At 50.5% G+C, this 13,548-nt stretch overlaps 1 protein-coding gene across 3 annotated transcripts in view; it reads left to right on the top strand.

Moving 5' to 3' along the window:
• Positions 1-11,383, top strand: part of SELENOI (selenoprotein I) — a 54,859-nt gene extending 43,476 nt beyond the window's left edge. For all 3 annotated transcript variants that reach the window (XM_082217800.1, XM_082217801.1, XM_082217799.1), the window contains exons 7-10: positions 1,326-1,374; positions 2,815-2,995; positions 5,101-5,283; positions 6,898-11,383. In XM_082217800.1, the coding sequence (XP_082073926.1) occupies positions 1,326-1,374; positions 2,815-2,995; positions 5,101-5,283; positions 6,898-7,020 (536 nt within the window). In that variant the 3' untranslated portion in view covers positions 7,021-11,383. The remainder of the gene's footprint in view (positions 1-1,325; positions 1,375-2,814; positions 2,996-5,100; positions 5,284-6,897) is intronic.
• The last annotated feature ends 2,165 nt before the right edge of the window (positions 11,384-13,548 follow it).

Here is a 13,548-nt window from a genome sequence, read left to right as displayed (position 1 = left end):
GTTACATTGAGTGTGTATTGCAGGGGGTTAGACTAGATCAAGCATCCTCAAACTCTGCCATCCAGCTGTTTTAGGACTACAACTCCCATCATTCCTAGCTAACAGGACCAGTGGTCAGGGATGATGGGAATTGTAGTCCCAAAACAGCTGGAAGGCCGAGTTTGGAGATGCCTGGACTAGATGACCCATGGGGGTTTCTTCCAACTCTGATTCCTATAAACTAAAATGCAAAATAATGAATAAGCCACAAAGCATAAAATGGTGATGATTTTATTTTTACGCCGCACATCTGACTGGGTTGGCCCAACCACTCTAGGCTGCTTCCAACAAATTATAAAACCACAGTAAAGCATCAAACATCAAAAAACTTCCTGATACAGGGCTGCTTTCAGATGTCTTCTAAAAGTTGTGTAGTTCTATATCTCCTTGACATCTGAAGGGAGGGCTTTTCACAGGGTGGGTGCCACTACCGAGAAGGCCTTCTGCCTGGTTCCCTGTAACTTGGCTTCCCGCAGTGAGGGAACCGCCAGAAGACCCTCAGAGCTGGGGTGGAGGATGCTGGGGTAGACAAAGGCCTTTTGGCCTGAACAGGCAGAGCTCTTATTAACATCTCCTGCTCCCCTTTGCTGACCTCAGGAATCCACAGTATTTCTAAGTTGTTGCACTGATTCAGCTTTTGGGGGGTTTGCTGTATTGATGTTGAAAAAAAAGGAACCCGAACAGTCTCAATGTGAAATACAGTGGAACCTCGGGAAGTCGAACATAATCCTTTCCAGAAAGACATTCGACTTCCAAAACATTCGAATTCTGAGGCGCTGCTTCCAGTTGGCTGACAGCTAGGCTTTTTTGCAGATCGGAAGCTGCGTCGGATGTCCAGGTTCCAAGGAACATTCGAAAACCAGAGCACTTACTTCTGGGATTTTGACGTTCAGGAGCCGAAACATTCGAGAATGGAGCGGTTCGAGAACCGAGGTTCCGCTGTGTTTATTTTTATAGCCTGCCTTTTGGTCCTCAAGACAACTCACCTCTGCACACTGCCCATTAAAGCCGTATTAACAGAACAAAGCAAATGCATTCTTCCATGAAGGATAGAAATGGCCAGCACTGCAGGGTGTACAGCTGCTTAGCCAGCCCAACTAAAGCTTCCTTTTTCACCAGAAGCTGCTCCCCCCTTTTCGGAGACACTCGCATTCCCCTGCCTCAAGTTGCTGTTACAAATCCAAGGGAGGGTTGTGGAACAGGCTTTGCTGTGTGGCGGCGTCTGTCTTTGTGTGAAGGGAAACGCGTGCCTGAGTCGTAACCTGGCCCTCCTCTCTCCCCCTTAGGTTGCGCGCTGACTGTGACCCTCCCCATGAGCCTGCTGAACTACTACAAGTAAGTCCTGTCTGAGCTGGGTTGTCAGCACCCCATGCGACCGGCTGCCCCAGTTCTGCTGGGGTGTCAGCGCCACTCAGTGTCTCCCCCAGTGGGGAGAGTTTTGAGAAAGCAAAAGGGGCACGAGTGATGCCAGGGGCAAGCCTTTGCTTTTGAGACTATGGAGCAGAGAGATTGGCTGCGCCCGCTCTCTCAACCAGCTGGGCCTCTTGGACAAAGCCAGGCCTCCTATATGTATTTTATTTTATTTATTTTGAGGATTTTGTGCCCCGCTTTTCAGCCAGGAAGGCTCACAGAGTAGCATAAAGGTAAAGGGACCCCTGACCATTAGGTCCAGTCGTGGCCGACTCTGGGGTTGCGGCGCTCATCTCGCTTTATTGGCCGAGGGAGCCGGCGTACAGGACTAAGCCACTTCTGGCGAACCAGAGCAGCGCACGGAAACGCCGTTTACCTTTCCGCTGGAGCAGTACCTATTTATCTACTTGCACTTTGGCGTGCTTTCGAACTGCTAGGTTGGCAGGAGCTGGGAGCGAGCAATGGGAACTCACCCCGTCGCGGGGATTCAAACCGCTGACCTTCTGATCGGCAAGTCCTAGGCTCTGTGGTTTAACCCACAGCGCCACCCGCGTCCCCACAGAGTAGCTTACATACTATCAAAACAAGACCGTCTCGCAGAATTATACTGCCCTCCCAAAAAACCCACAACACACAAGGAGAAAGGGACAGGGAGGAAAGAGGAAAATGAAAACTCAGGCACCGAATTCTAAATAGTTGTTCCTCTAATGACCAGCTGGCCCAGTTCAGGGGCAGGAGGTGCCCGGTGGAGGAACTGGACCTCCGGAAAAGCTGGTGGAATGAGCCCCGCTTCTTTTCTGTCTCTCCCACTGAGGCAGCCCGAGGCACTGGCTGCCCCAGGTGACCTTTGAGGGGAGAGGAGACCTGATGGGGCTGGCCTGCTCCCGATGGAGGGAGCTTTGCTTCTCAGCCCTAATCTTAATTTTGCTGGCCACACTGCAGCCTTGCAGATGAGACCCCATTGGAAGAACTATATCAGGTTCTGCCTCCTTCAGAATTAGTCTGATGGTGCTCCCAGCTGCCTTTCATGGGACACCCCCCCCCCTTTTTGAAAATTTTATTTATTAAAAGTCTCTTATACCGCTGTGTCATTTAAAAAAATCAAAGCGGTTCCGTACAAAGTTAAAAACGGACATCAGTTAACCATTGCGGAAGGATGCATTTGTGATTGCCTGGCAGGATAGAAATGTTTTCAGCAGATGTTGGCACAGAAGCTCCTGCTCAGTCTCCAGTGGCAGAATGTTCCACAGGACTGAGCAGGTGACACTAAAGGCTGGGGTTTTTGTTGTCGAACGAGCCTCACCAGCTCTCGACCGGCAACGCTCCTGCAGGCGACCTCTTGCTGACGCCTCTCCCGCCTTTCAGAGCCTACAGAAGCAACACCCTGAAGCACCACTCCTTCTACGAGGCGATGCTGCCCTTCCTCTCGCCCGTCCTCCTCTTCATCCTCTGCACCATTTGGATCTTCCACTCGCCGACGCAGATCCTGGAGACCCAGCCCCGCCTCTTCTACTTCATGGTCGGCACGGCCTTTGCCAACATTTCTGTAAGTTCCTTCTGCTGCAGAGACGCGTGCGCAGAGGGGCTTGGCGGGGCAGGAGGAAAGCCGCTTTGCCTCGGGGTGGGGAACCCTGAGTGCTGCCCTCCGGCCCTCTTTACCCAGCCCTCCGCAATCTCCCTTGGCCACGCTCCTCTCTGGCCCTGCTCCACTTCATTATTTTCCCCCTGGCTTCCCCTTACATCCTTGAGCTGTAATCAGTTCCTCCTCCTCCGGTGGCAAGATGCGCGTGTCGAAACCTCTGGCTTCCATGTGGCTGGACTCTAACCTCCTTGTGCAAGAGTTCACCCAGGAGACCGCTTTGCCCTGCATGTGCCACTGCTTTGATCAACGGAATGGGCACTGCTAGAGGCGCCACACGAGACCCACAGAGCATTGAGGGCGGCAGCACCTAACCTTAGGAATTCCCTGCCTCTTGATACCAGGCAGACGCCTTCACTGTCCTTTTCGGCACCTGCTAAAAATATTCTTCTTTAGACAAGCCTACCTGGATGACAGGCAGGATGATGTAAACTTTCATCTTCTGTTTCAGTATTTTAAGTTGTTGTTTTTTAAAGCGTTGTTGTATTCTCCCCCCCCCCCCCCGATTTCACAGTCATACCTCGAGTTAAATATGCTTCAGGTTGAGCGTTTTGAGGTTACGCTTCGCGGCGACCCGAAATTAACAGAACATGTTACTTCTGGGTTTTGCCGCATGCGCAGATGCTCAAAATGACGTCACGCGCATGCACAGAAGCGGCGAGTTGCGACCCGCGCAGTCGTGGGTTGCGCTCTACTCAGGATGCGAATGGGGCTCCGGAACGGATCCCGTTCGCATCCAGAGGTACCACTGTATTGGTTTATCTTTTTGTAAACCAACCACTTTGAGGTCTGTCCCAGCCCCACCCCCCAAATCAAGCATTGTCTAATTTTTATGAATTACATAAATAAGAGTCATGTGGTGCAGGCTGTCCGCTGAGGATCATAGGATAATAGAATCATAGAACTGTAGAGTTGGAAGAGACCATGAGTGCCATCTAGTCTGACCCCCCTGCAATGCAGGAATCTTTTTGCGCAACGTGGGGCTTGAACCCATCACCCTGAGATTAAGAGTCCCATACTCTGCCGACTGAACTACTGTGAATCTTTTAAAAAATAAATTATTTTTATTTTTTGACAAAGTAATAATCATAGATAAATAAGAATAAAAGTCTGCGCCCCATCACCGAGACCATTCCATTGTAACTATCCAATGTCCCAGAATTTCAACACCTCTTGCAATGGTTTGACCCCTTTCCGTTTTAACAGTGCAGATTCTACAAACACCTTCCATATCTCCTCAAAATCATTTCTCCTGCATATTCCCCATCTTACCTTAACAGCACATGTTAAGTTATCATTCATAGCTATATCCCAGACCTCTTTATACCATCCTTCCATTTTATATTCCCCTTGCCCCTTCCGCTTCCTAGCTATAATAATTCATGCAGCTGTCAATAAATTTGTGAGCAAGCACTTGCGAACCTTCCACCCCATCGTAAATTCAAAATAATGCTACCTCTGGGCTTTCGGTCAGCTTTAACCCCGTGATTTCTGTTCTCTTTAAACACCCTTTGTCAAAACAAATGTGAATCTTTTTAAGAAAGAAGCTTTTTAGGAAAAGCCAGCCCCTCTCTTTTTTTAGGAAAAAGCTTCCCTATCCCTGGTCTAACTTTTCAGGTTCCCTGAACTGAGGAGTTTGCTCAAGGGGCAAGGAGGAGAGCCTCAAAGCCAGGAGGGTCCCGGAGTCCCCTTGACAACTATATGGCTTTGCTTGTGCAGAAAGCACCTCCGCTGCCTGCCCTCCAGCGTTGCCCTTGGATTCCTGCCCACGTGTAGGACTGACTCTCTGTTACAGAGGATCTGTCCACGCTGCAGCAGTAGAGTTCTGCCAGAAGCCCTAGAGCGGTGCCTCTGGAGCAGTGAAGTTCTAGAGCGGCTCCCTGAGTGGTGCTCCAGGAAATGGCCCTGGATGGATTGGAGCAGCTGTTGGTGGAGCAGTGCCTTGCCTTGGAGAGCGGACTTCTCCTCCCATCCTGGTCCTCCCTTACCAGCTCTTCCTCCTCTCCCCCCAGTGCCGCCTGATCGTCTGCCAGATGAGCAGCACCCGCTGCCAGCCTCTCAACTGGCTGCTCTTCCCGCTGGCCCTGGTCATCTTCGTGGTGCTGACGGGCGTCTTGCCGGAGAGCGAAACCTTCCTCCTCTACCTGCTCACCACCTTCATCACCATGGCGCACATCCATTACGGAGTCGGCGTGGTAAGTGATCCCGTGGCACGCGTCTGTGTGGCACAGGTAAAGGTAAAGGGACCCCTGACCATTAGGTCCAGTCGTGGCCGACTCTGGGGTTGCGGCGCTCATCTCGCTTCACTGGCCAAGGGAGCCGACGTTTGTCCGCAGTTTTTCTGGGTCATGTGGCCAGCAGGACTAAGCCGCTTCTGGCGAACCAGAGCAGCGCACAGAAACGCCGTTTACCTTCCCGCCGGAGCGGTACCTATTTATCTACTTACACTTTGAGGTGCTTTCGAACTGCTAGGTTGGCAGGAGCAGGAACCGAGCAATGGGGAGTCAAGGGGATTTGAACCGCCAACCTTCCGATTGGCAAGTCCTAGGCTCTGTGGTTTAACCCACAGCACAACCCACAGGCAAGGCAAAGGGGAGGCTATAAAGGAGGAGGACGCACATTCACAGCAAAACTGCCAACATTGGCCCCTTACCTTAGACTTCCTGCCCATGTAGTTCTGGGCAAACCAATCCGAATCCATCGCCTTCATATTAGCTAGAATCTGCCCCTGGGAGGGAAAAGAGAGAGGAAGGATGATGCTCTGGGCAGCAACAGCAGATAGAGTCCTAGAACTGTTGGGCTGGAAGGAATCCCCAAAGGCCATCTGCTCCAGCCCCCTGCAAGGCAGGAATCATAGAATCAGAGTAGGAGGAGACCACAAGGGCCATCGAGTCCAACCCCCTGCCAAGCAGGAAACACCATCAGAGCACTCCTGACATATGGTTGTCAAGCCTCTGCTTAAAGACCTCCAAAGTAGGAGACTCCACCACACTCCTTGGCAGCAAATTCCACTGTCAAACAGCTCTTACTGTCAGGAAGTTCTTCCTAATGTTTAGGTGGAATCTTCTTTCTTGTAGTTTGGATCCATTGCTCCGTGTCCGCTTCTCTGGAGCAGCAGAAAACAACCTTTCTCCCTCCTCTGTGTGACATCCTTTTCTATATTTGAACATGGCTATCATATCACCCCTTAACCTCCTCTTCTCCAGGCTAAACATGCCCAGCTCCCTTAGCCGTTCCTCATAAGGCATCGTTTCCAGGCCTTTGACCATTTTGGTTGCCCTCCTCTGGACACGTTCCAGTTTGTCAGTGTCCTTCTTGAATTGTGGTGCCCAGAACTGGACACAGTACTCCAGGTGTGGTCTGACCAGAGCAGAATACAGTGGCACTATTACTTCCCTTGATCTAGATGCTATACTCCTATTGATGCAGCCCAGAATTGCATTGGCTTTTTTAGCTGCCGCGTCACACTGTTGGCTCATGTCAAGTTTGTGGTCAACCACGACTCCTAGATCCTTTTCACATGTACTGCTCTCAAGCCAGGTGAGGTGCTGCTTCCCCATCTTTCTGCCCAGGAGCAGAGCAGGTGAGGAAAGAGATATGGGGCAAATTGGTGGGCAGAGCACAGAGCAGAGGAGTAAGTGCAGCTGCCCTGCAGAAGGAGCGTTGTATGTAGAATTTGAAGGCAGGCAGAGGAGAAGGAAGGATGGGGCTTGGAGGGGAGGGGGCCATGGTCAGGGGTCTGCCTTCCTGCGACACACCCCCCCCTCACCTTGCCCGTTCTCTCTACCTCTGCTTTCTCCCCCTCCCAGGTGAGTCAGCTGAGCAAACACTTCAACATCCGCCCCTTCTCTCTACGAAAGCCCAGCTCCGATTGACTAGACGTGGAGGCGGGAGAGAAGAAATCTGGCCCACCGCCTGCAGGGGCTCTGTGAACGCAGCCCCCCCCCCATGTAAATACACTTCAGCCATCACCATGGAACTAAAATTTGACCCACTTTGGGTGGCAACGAAGCCTGGCAGCCTTGCAGAGGGACGGACCCTTCTTGCACCGCCTCTCTCATGGATGCAAAGGTGGCTGGGCAGGGGCTGAACCACCGCGAACATGTCCTGAACCAGCATGATGCTTCCAGACCAAGCATGGGTCCATGCCACCCAGAGCTCTCAAGGGAGACACCCCAAAAACCACAGACAGGCGCCAGGGGTGTCTCTGAAGCCACACAATTGCCGCAACACATCTTCAGGTTACGCTGAGGACAGTGTGGCCCCCTCTCCGTGGACCCAGCCACGCAAGAGGGGTTTTTTTGTGTGTCAGCTGCTTTAAGTAAGGGGCTTTGGTGGCGGTAATCACACAGTGAAAATGTGACTATTCTATGTAGGCTATATTATCCTTCCATTCACTTCCTCCTCTCCTCCCACCCACCCCTGTTGCGGCTTCCACATGGCCAAACCAGATGTTGAAGCAGGCAGATGCTGTCTCCACTCAGCGGAGGAGGAGCCTTCCAGCGCACCCTGTCTGAGCTGCTCTGGAGAGCAAAGCTGCAAAACCTCCTTCACCTTTCCGGCAGGATTACGTTGCGGCAAGCGACACTCTTCTGTGGGATAACCTTTGGGGTGGGGGACCGGCTGTTTCCAAGAACTGTTTTGTCAGGCGTATAACCCTTCCATGCGGGTCCATTCCGAGTAGCTCTGCTTCCTTCTAGAGGAAATAATCGAGATCTCCTTTCGTCGAAACGACAACTGAGCTCTGTGTTTGCCTCCATGCCCGGCTCTAGTAGCTGAAGGTGGCTTTCCTCTGTGTTTGTTACCCAAATGTTGTGTTCAGCCATCCTAACCCTGCTTGAACTCTGTGTGGTGGTGAAGTCTGCGCTGATTCCCCCTCCCTTCTTCTGTTTAATTTCATGAACAAGCCTTGTTTTGGGGTGGGTACGCCTGTGCGTCCTGGTATGAAGAGGGCAGCCGAAACCCAACTCTTTTGGAACGGTGGCACCTGGAAGAAACGCAAGCGCAGCAAAGGATGTTCCTACATGATTCCGAGGGCAGGGGCTGCTTATGGCTTCTGCTCCTAAAATGAGAGGGGGCGACCCGCTCTTGTGGATGACACATTCCACTCTGGGGAGAGAGAGAAATGGGAATTGTGAAATGACTATTTAACCTTTCTTTTTGTAAGCTTAAATCATTATGTCAACAAGCAATGTGAAAATCCAGGAGCCAGTGCTCTTTTCTGCCTCCAGCCCCTTGTAAATAGATCCTCCCCCCCCCTTCTGTTTTCTTCCCACACCTGACTTTAAATGCCTTTTTTAATTTCTTTTGGTGTGTTAATGAGCAAGGGAAGAGCTTGTTCTGACCCTTAGTGAGGCACCTCTCAAAAAACCAGCAGGAAAGAGCACTGGCCTCTGGGCATGGATGATGAAACAGAAACAGGTTCTCATTCTTCGCTTGTTTGGTAAATGTTTTCATGGCTATAAAAGGTGAACCAGAGATGGGGATTGGGGAGACTTCTCTCTCTCACTCACTCTTTTTTTTTAATTAAATGATTTTGCACAGAAAAAGTTGGGTGTACAGAGGAAATGAGACGTGCTTTGAATACTTGACGCTATCACAGCCGAAATGAAATGCAGCAATCAGTTGATAATTTTGGTGCACTGAGTTAGACCCACCCCAGAGCCGGTTTCCGATTCTGGAGGCGGCTGAGTCAGAGGGAGGGTCTCCTTTATTTTGTGTGTGTTTGACTAATGAATCATTGTGAGAACATGTGTTCCTCTTTACTTTCTCTCTTTGCTTTGGAAGCAGGGGTTCTCAAATTGACAGTAACTGGCGGCAAAATTGCACAGGCCCTGATGGCATAAGACGAGATGACGATAATGATGTGACTCACTAAATCATTCCTTGACGTGCTGCCTTGGAAACATCGTCCATGCTCCAAGGCGCACGTCCAGAGGGGGCCAGGCCAGCACTGAGTGGACAAAAGGACAAAAGGTGTTAACTTCCTGGCGTCTCCCAAGGCAGGCTTTGCTTGGCTGTCGCCTCTCAAAAGAAACCTGGTTCTGCTTCCCTTACCTTTCTTGGCTTCTTGATAAGGAACCTGGTGCCTTAAGAAGATTTGCCTCAAGTTGGAGAAAAGGTCGGCTGTCTTAAGCAGAATGTTGGAAAAGTAGTTGTCCAAGTTAAAGGGAGTACAGCGTGGCATCTTCAGCTGCGGAAACGGGTTTAATTTCTGCTGTTTCGCCATCTTTGTTTGAAGCTCATTTGGCAATCTGGGAGGGACTCCGATGCACCATTTAACCATTATTATTTCTGTCTCGGGTTTTGGTGGCATCAGGGGTTTTTTGTGTTCATCTCAAATATTCTTCGAAATAAAGGTATTGCATGTTGAAGAGGTGAATGTGTGCCCGCTGCCACTCTCAGCAGGTGATTGTAAAAACGCTTCGAGGAGTCCCGTCTTCTCCTTCCGATATTCCCTCTGCGATTGAAAGAGGCATCGGAGGCAGCGCTCGTGACACTTCCTTAAACTACTTGCTCCACATTTTGCAGTCCTTTGCCGCCGTCAGAAATCACTGCCCCACGTTTTTGTACGTCCCGAGAGCGAAATCTTCCTTTCTCTGCCTTGATTCACTACTGCTGCCTGTGTAGCTGCGGATGCGCTGCTGGTTGGCTCAACCTTTTAAGACGCAGTTCTCCGGAGGCGTGGGCAAAGGAGCTGCGGGGAGCGGCACAGCACCCCACCCCAAATCAGTGCCCCGCAATCCTACAAGGTTCAGGCTTTGGTAGTAGCAACCTTTAGTCCAAGCAGTGGTTTGCACAGAGACACGGCCAGCTTTCCCTGTTACTCAGAAACTCCCTGGCAGGCAGAGAGGCCTAGATGTAGAAAGTCCCTGTGCTTTGCAGAAGCACCTCTCTTCCCCAAGCCCAACTGCAGGCTTGACTAAGATGAATCAGAGCTGGAGGCAAACAGCTTGACGGCTGAGTGACAACTGGCCTTCAACCCAGGCTGCTCCTCGGCTGCCTCCCCCCCCCCCCGCCTTGATTGCAGAGCAGGGTGTTTGGCGCATGAGTCTCCACAGCTGTGGGTGTGCAGGTCATGCGTGTGGGGCTGGGCAGCTATTCCAAAGTGCCATTTTCATTTGAAAAGCGATCCTAGGAAGTAAGATATTTTGTGATAACTTAGAGCAGGGGTGGGGAATAGTTGTGTGCCCCCCCAATCTTGTTGGACTCCTGCTGCCATCAGCCGCAGCCAGCATTGTCTAGAGTGATGTGAGCAGGAGTCCAGCAAGATATGCCCCCCCCCCAAGGTTTCTCGCCCCAAACTTAGATACTACTGTTTGCAATCTCCCCACTCAGCGGGCTCCACTTCTATCTTGGATTGGTCTGTTTCTCTGCGTAGGACAGACACACGCCCTGCCGGTGTAGTTCAGGCCTTCCCCATGCAGCAAGTTGGAGAGCATCTTTGCCCCCCCCCGAATTGGAAAGGGGGCTCTCGGTTCAGAGCTCACCCCTTTAGACAGGACTGGAGAGCTCTCACCTGGAAGGCTTCAACAGCACATTTCAGATCTCTTGCGGTTGGGGAGGAAAGTAGCCGAAACCTTTTCTCTGCGTTACAGCCTTACTCTGAAAATGCAGGCAATTGGGAACGGGGATGTACCATGCATGCATTTTGGACCAGTTTACCTTCTGGGTCTCTGTGGCCCTGGCAATTTTTCTTTTTTTAGAAGCTGATTTTTAAGCTATCACGTGAAAGGTGAGGTTGGAATCCTTCCTTCTCTCCAGTGTATTGCATTGTATTGGGGCGGGGGGTCACGTTTTGAATGAGTAGCCTTGCTCGCTGCTTCTTTTGTCCCCCGCTAAATATGAGGGCGAATGTTCAGTCCCTTGGGCCTCGTTGGTGCTCTCTCTGCCAGGAAGGACCGTCCTCGGACAAAAGGGGGGGTCTCTCCGGCCGGTATTCTGCAAAGCACCGGTTGCGCCAGACTCTGCCAAGGGCTGGGTTGTGTCAAAGCAAACGGACTGTACAGACCATAATTATTATTAGTGAGAGAAAATTGCAATAGGAAACCTGTACATTTCTCGCGGCAGATTTCTGCGCCACCCCTTCTTCACGCTTCCATCAGGATTCATGTCTGTCTCATATGTACATTGTTCGAGGTTGACAGTCTTGCAAATGGATTTGGATTCCATTCCATAAAATGCTATTGGTGAATATTTATTGTATTTAAAAGCGGAAACAACAAAGCTTCAAAAAAAAGAGAACCTATTATGAAATAAAACTTCAATTAAAAAAATTTCCCATGCTTTTTAACATCTCTGTCTCCTCATCTCTGTGGGCGTTTCTGCTGCGGAAACAGTTTGGGGAGGGGGTTTGCTCTTGCAGATGCTGAATTAGTGACTGGAAGCTAGCAAAACGGCTGCAGCTTCTGCCACCATACTCTGACCAGGTTGCTAGGGCTGGCTGGAGAGAAAGGTGATGGTGGTGGTGGTGATGATGATGATGATGGAATGCCCTCCCATCAGATGTCAAAGAGATAAACAACTACCTGACATCCAGAAGACATCTGAAGGCAGCACTGTGCAAATAATATATTTTTTTTTATTATTATTATTATTATTATTATTATTATTATTATTATTATTATTATTCCTTTTCCCCAGACCTGGACTCAAGGTCTTAATATTGTTTTAATTCTTCCTAGAATTAAAACAGTACAAGAAACAAATTTATAGATAATAAAAACACTATTAAAAGCTTTTTCCTTTAAAAAAAAACAGTTCCCCAAGAAAGGCCTGTCGGAACAAGATCTTAATGGTGGAAAGACAAGGAGGGAGCCCGTCTGGCTTCTCTAGGAAGGGAGTTCCAACGTTGCCCTGGGAACAGCCACTGAGACGTCCCTACCAAGTGAGCCTCCCCTGAAGATCTCAAAGGCTCGTTCATATGGGGGAAAATACTGTTTCAGACGGCCTGGTCCTAAGCCACCAGGCGAGATCCTTGCTCCTGTTGTTTTCTGGGCTTAGGGGGAGCCAGAGAGAGGGTGGCTCATAGCTTGTCTTGCTGCTTTGAAAGTGTTTGCCATCTCTGTGGTGTGTGTTCCCATAGCCCAACGGAGCTTCAGGTGTGTTCACCTGAAGGAGCATCTCCACCCCCATCACTCAGCCCGGACACTGAGGTCCAGCTCCGAGGGCCTTCTGGCGGTTCCCTCCCTGAGAGAAGCCACGTTACAGAGAATCAGGCAAAGGGCCTTCTCGGTGGTGGCACCCGCCCTGTGGAACGCCCTCCCACCAGATGTCAAAGAGAAGAACAACTATCTGACTTTTAGAAGACATCTGAAGGCAACCCAGTTTAGGGAAGTTTTTCATGTTTGATCTTTTATCGTGTTTTTAATATTCTGTTGGGAGCTGTCCAGAGCGGCTGGGGAAACCCAGCCAGATGAGCAGGGTATAAAAGTAGTGTAGTTCTTTATCTCCTTGAAATCTGAAGGGAGAGCGTTCCACAGGGCAGGTGCCGCCACCAAGAAGGCCCTCTGTCTGGTTCCCTGTAACCTCACTTCTCACAGGGAGGGAACCGCCAGAAGGCCCTCAGAGCTGGACCCAGGTGTCCGGGGTGGAAACGCTCCTTCAGGTCTACTGGGCCGAGGCCATTTAGGGCTTTCAAGGTCAGCACCAACACTTTGAATTGTGCTCGGAAACATACTTTGGGCCTTTAGAGATTTTTAGGAATCTGAGACCAGCCGCTGCCTAAGTGCTACACAGGGAGTTGATTGCCTCCCAAAGGCTGGCCAAGGAGGCTGAGGATCAGTAGAGTGGGTTTGAGACCAAAGAAGAATTTGCGAAGGGGCCTTGGTTGGTCCTGGCCAGAGGGGGTGAACTAAATGACCTTTGCGGTCGCTTCCAACTCTATGAGTCTATTCTTTTAAGTGTGGGGTGCCTTTTTAGGCTAGGGGTGCAGAGATGCGAGAAGGCCTTAAATGCAGTGCTGGTTCCTAATCCTAATGTTCTCTGCCTGCTGGTTTCTTTCTCTCACTCACCACCTTGTGGCTGAACAACTCTCTGCAGGGCAACATCCCAGCTCCAGCAACCGTCCCTGCTGCACACGTCAAGTTTGCAAAGATAAAGGAATTTAAACACGCAAGGACTCAGCCTCATATATACTAAAGCAGGGGTCAGCAAAGTTTTTCAGCAGGGAGCCAGTCCACTGTCCCTCAGACCTTGTGGGGGGGCCGGACTATATTGGGGGGGGGGGGGATGAAGGAATTCCTATGCCCCACAAATAACCCAGAGATGCCTTTTAAATAAAAGCACACATTCTCCTCATGTAAGAACACACTGATTCCCGGACTCTCTGTGGGCCAGATTTAGAAGGCGATTGGGCTGGATCCGGCCCCCGGGCCTTAGTTTTCCTACCCATGTACTAAAGTAATATTTTTGTATGGTACACTGTAATAAAAGGTGATTTAATTTTGCAGGGCAGGAAA

The sequence above is a fragment of the Podarcis vaucheri genome (assembly GCF_965113315.1).
Source record: "Podarcis vaucheri genome assembly, chromosome: 3".
Classification (NCBI taxonomy): Eukaryota; Metazoa; Chordata; class Lepidosauria; order Squamata; family Lacertidae; genus Podarcis; species Podarcis vaucheri.
This window is presented reverse-complemented; position numbering and strand designations above follow the sequence as displayed.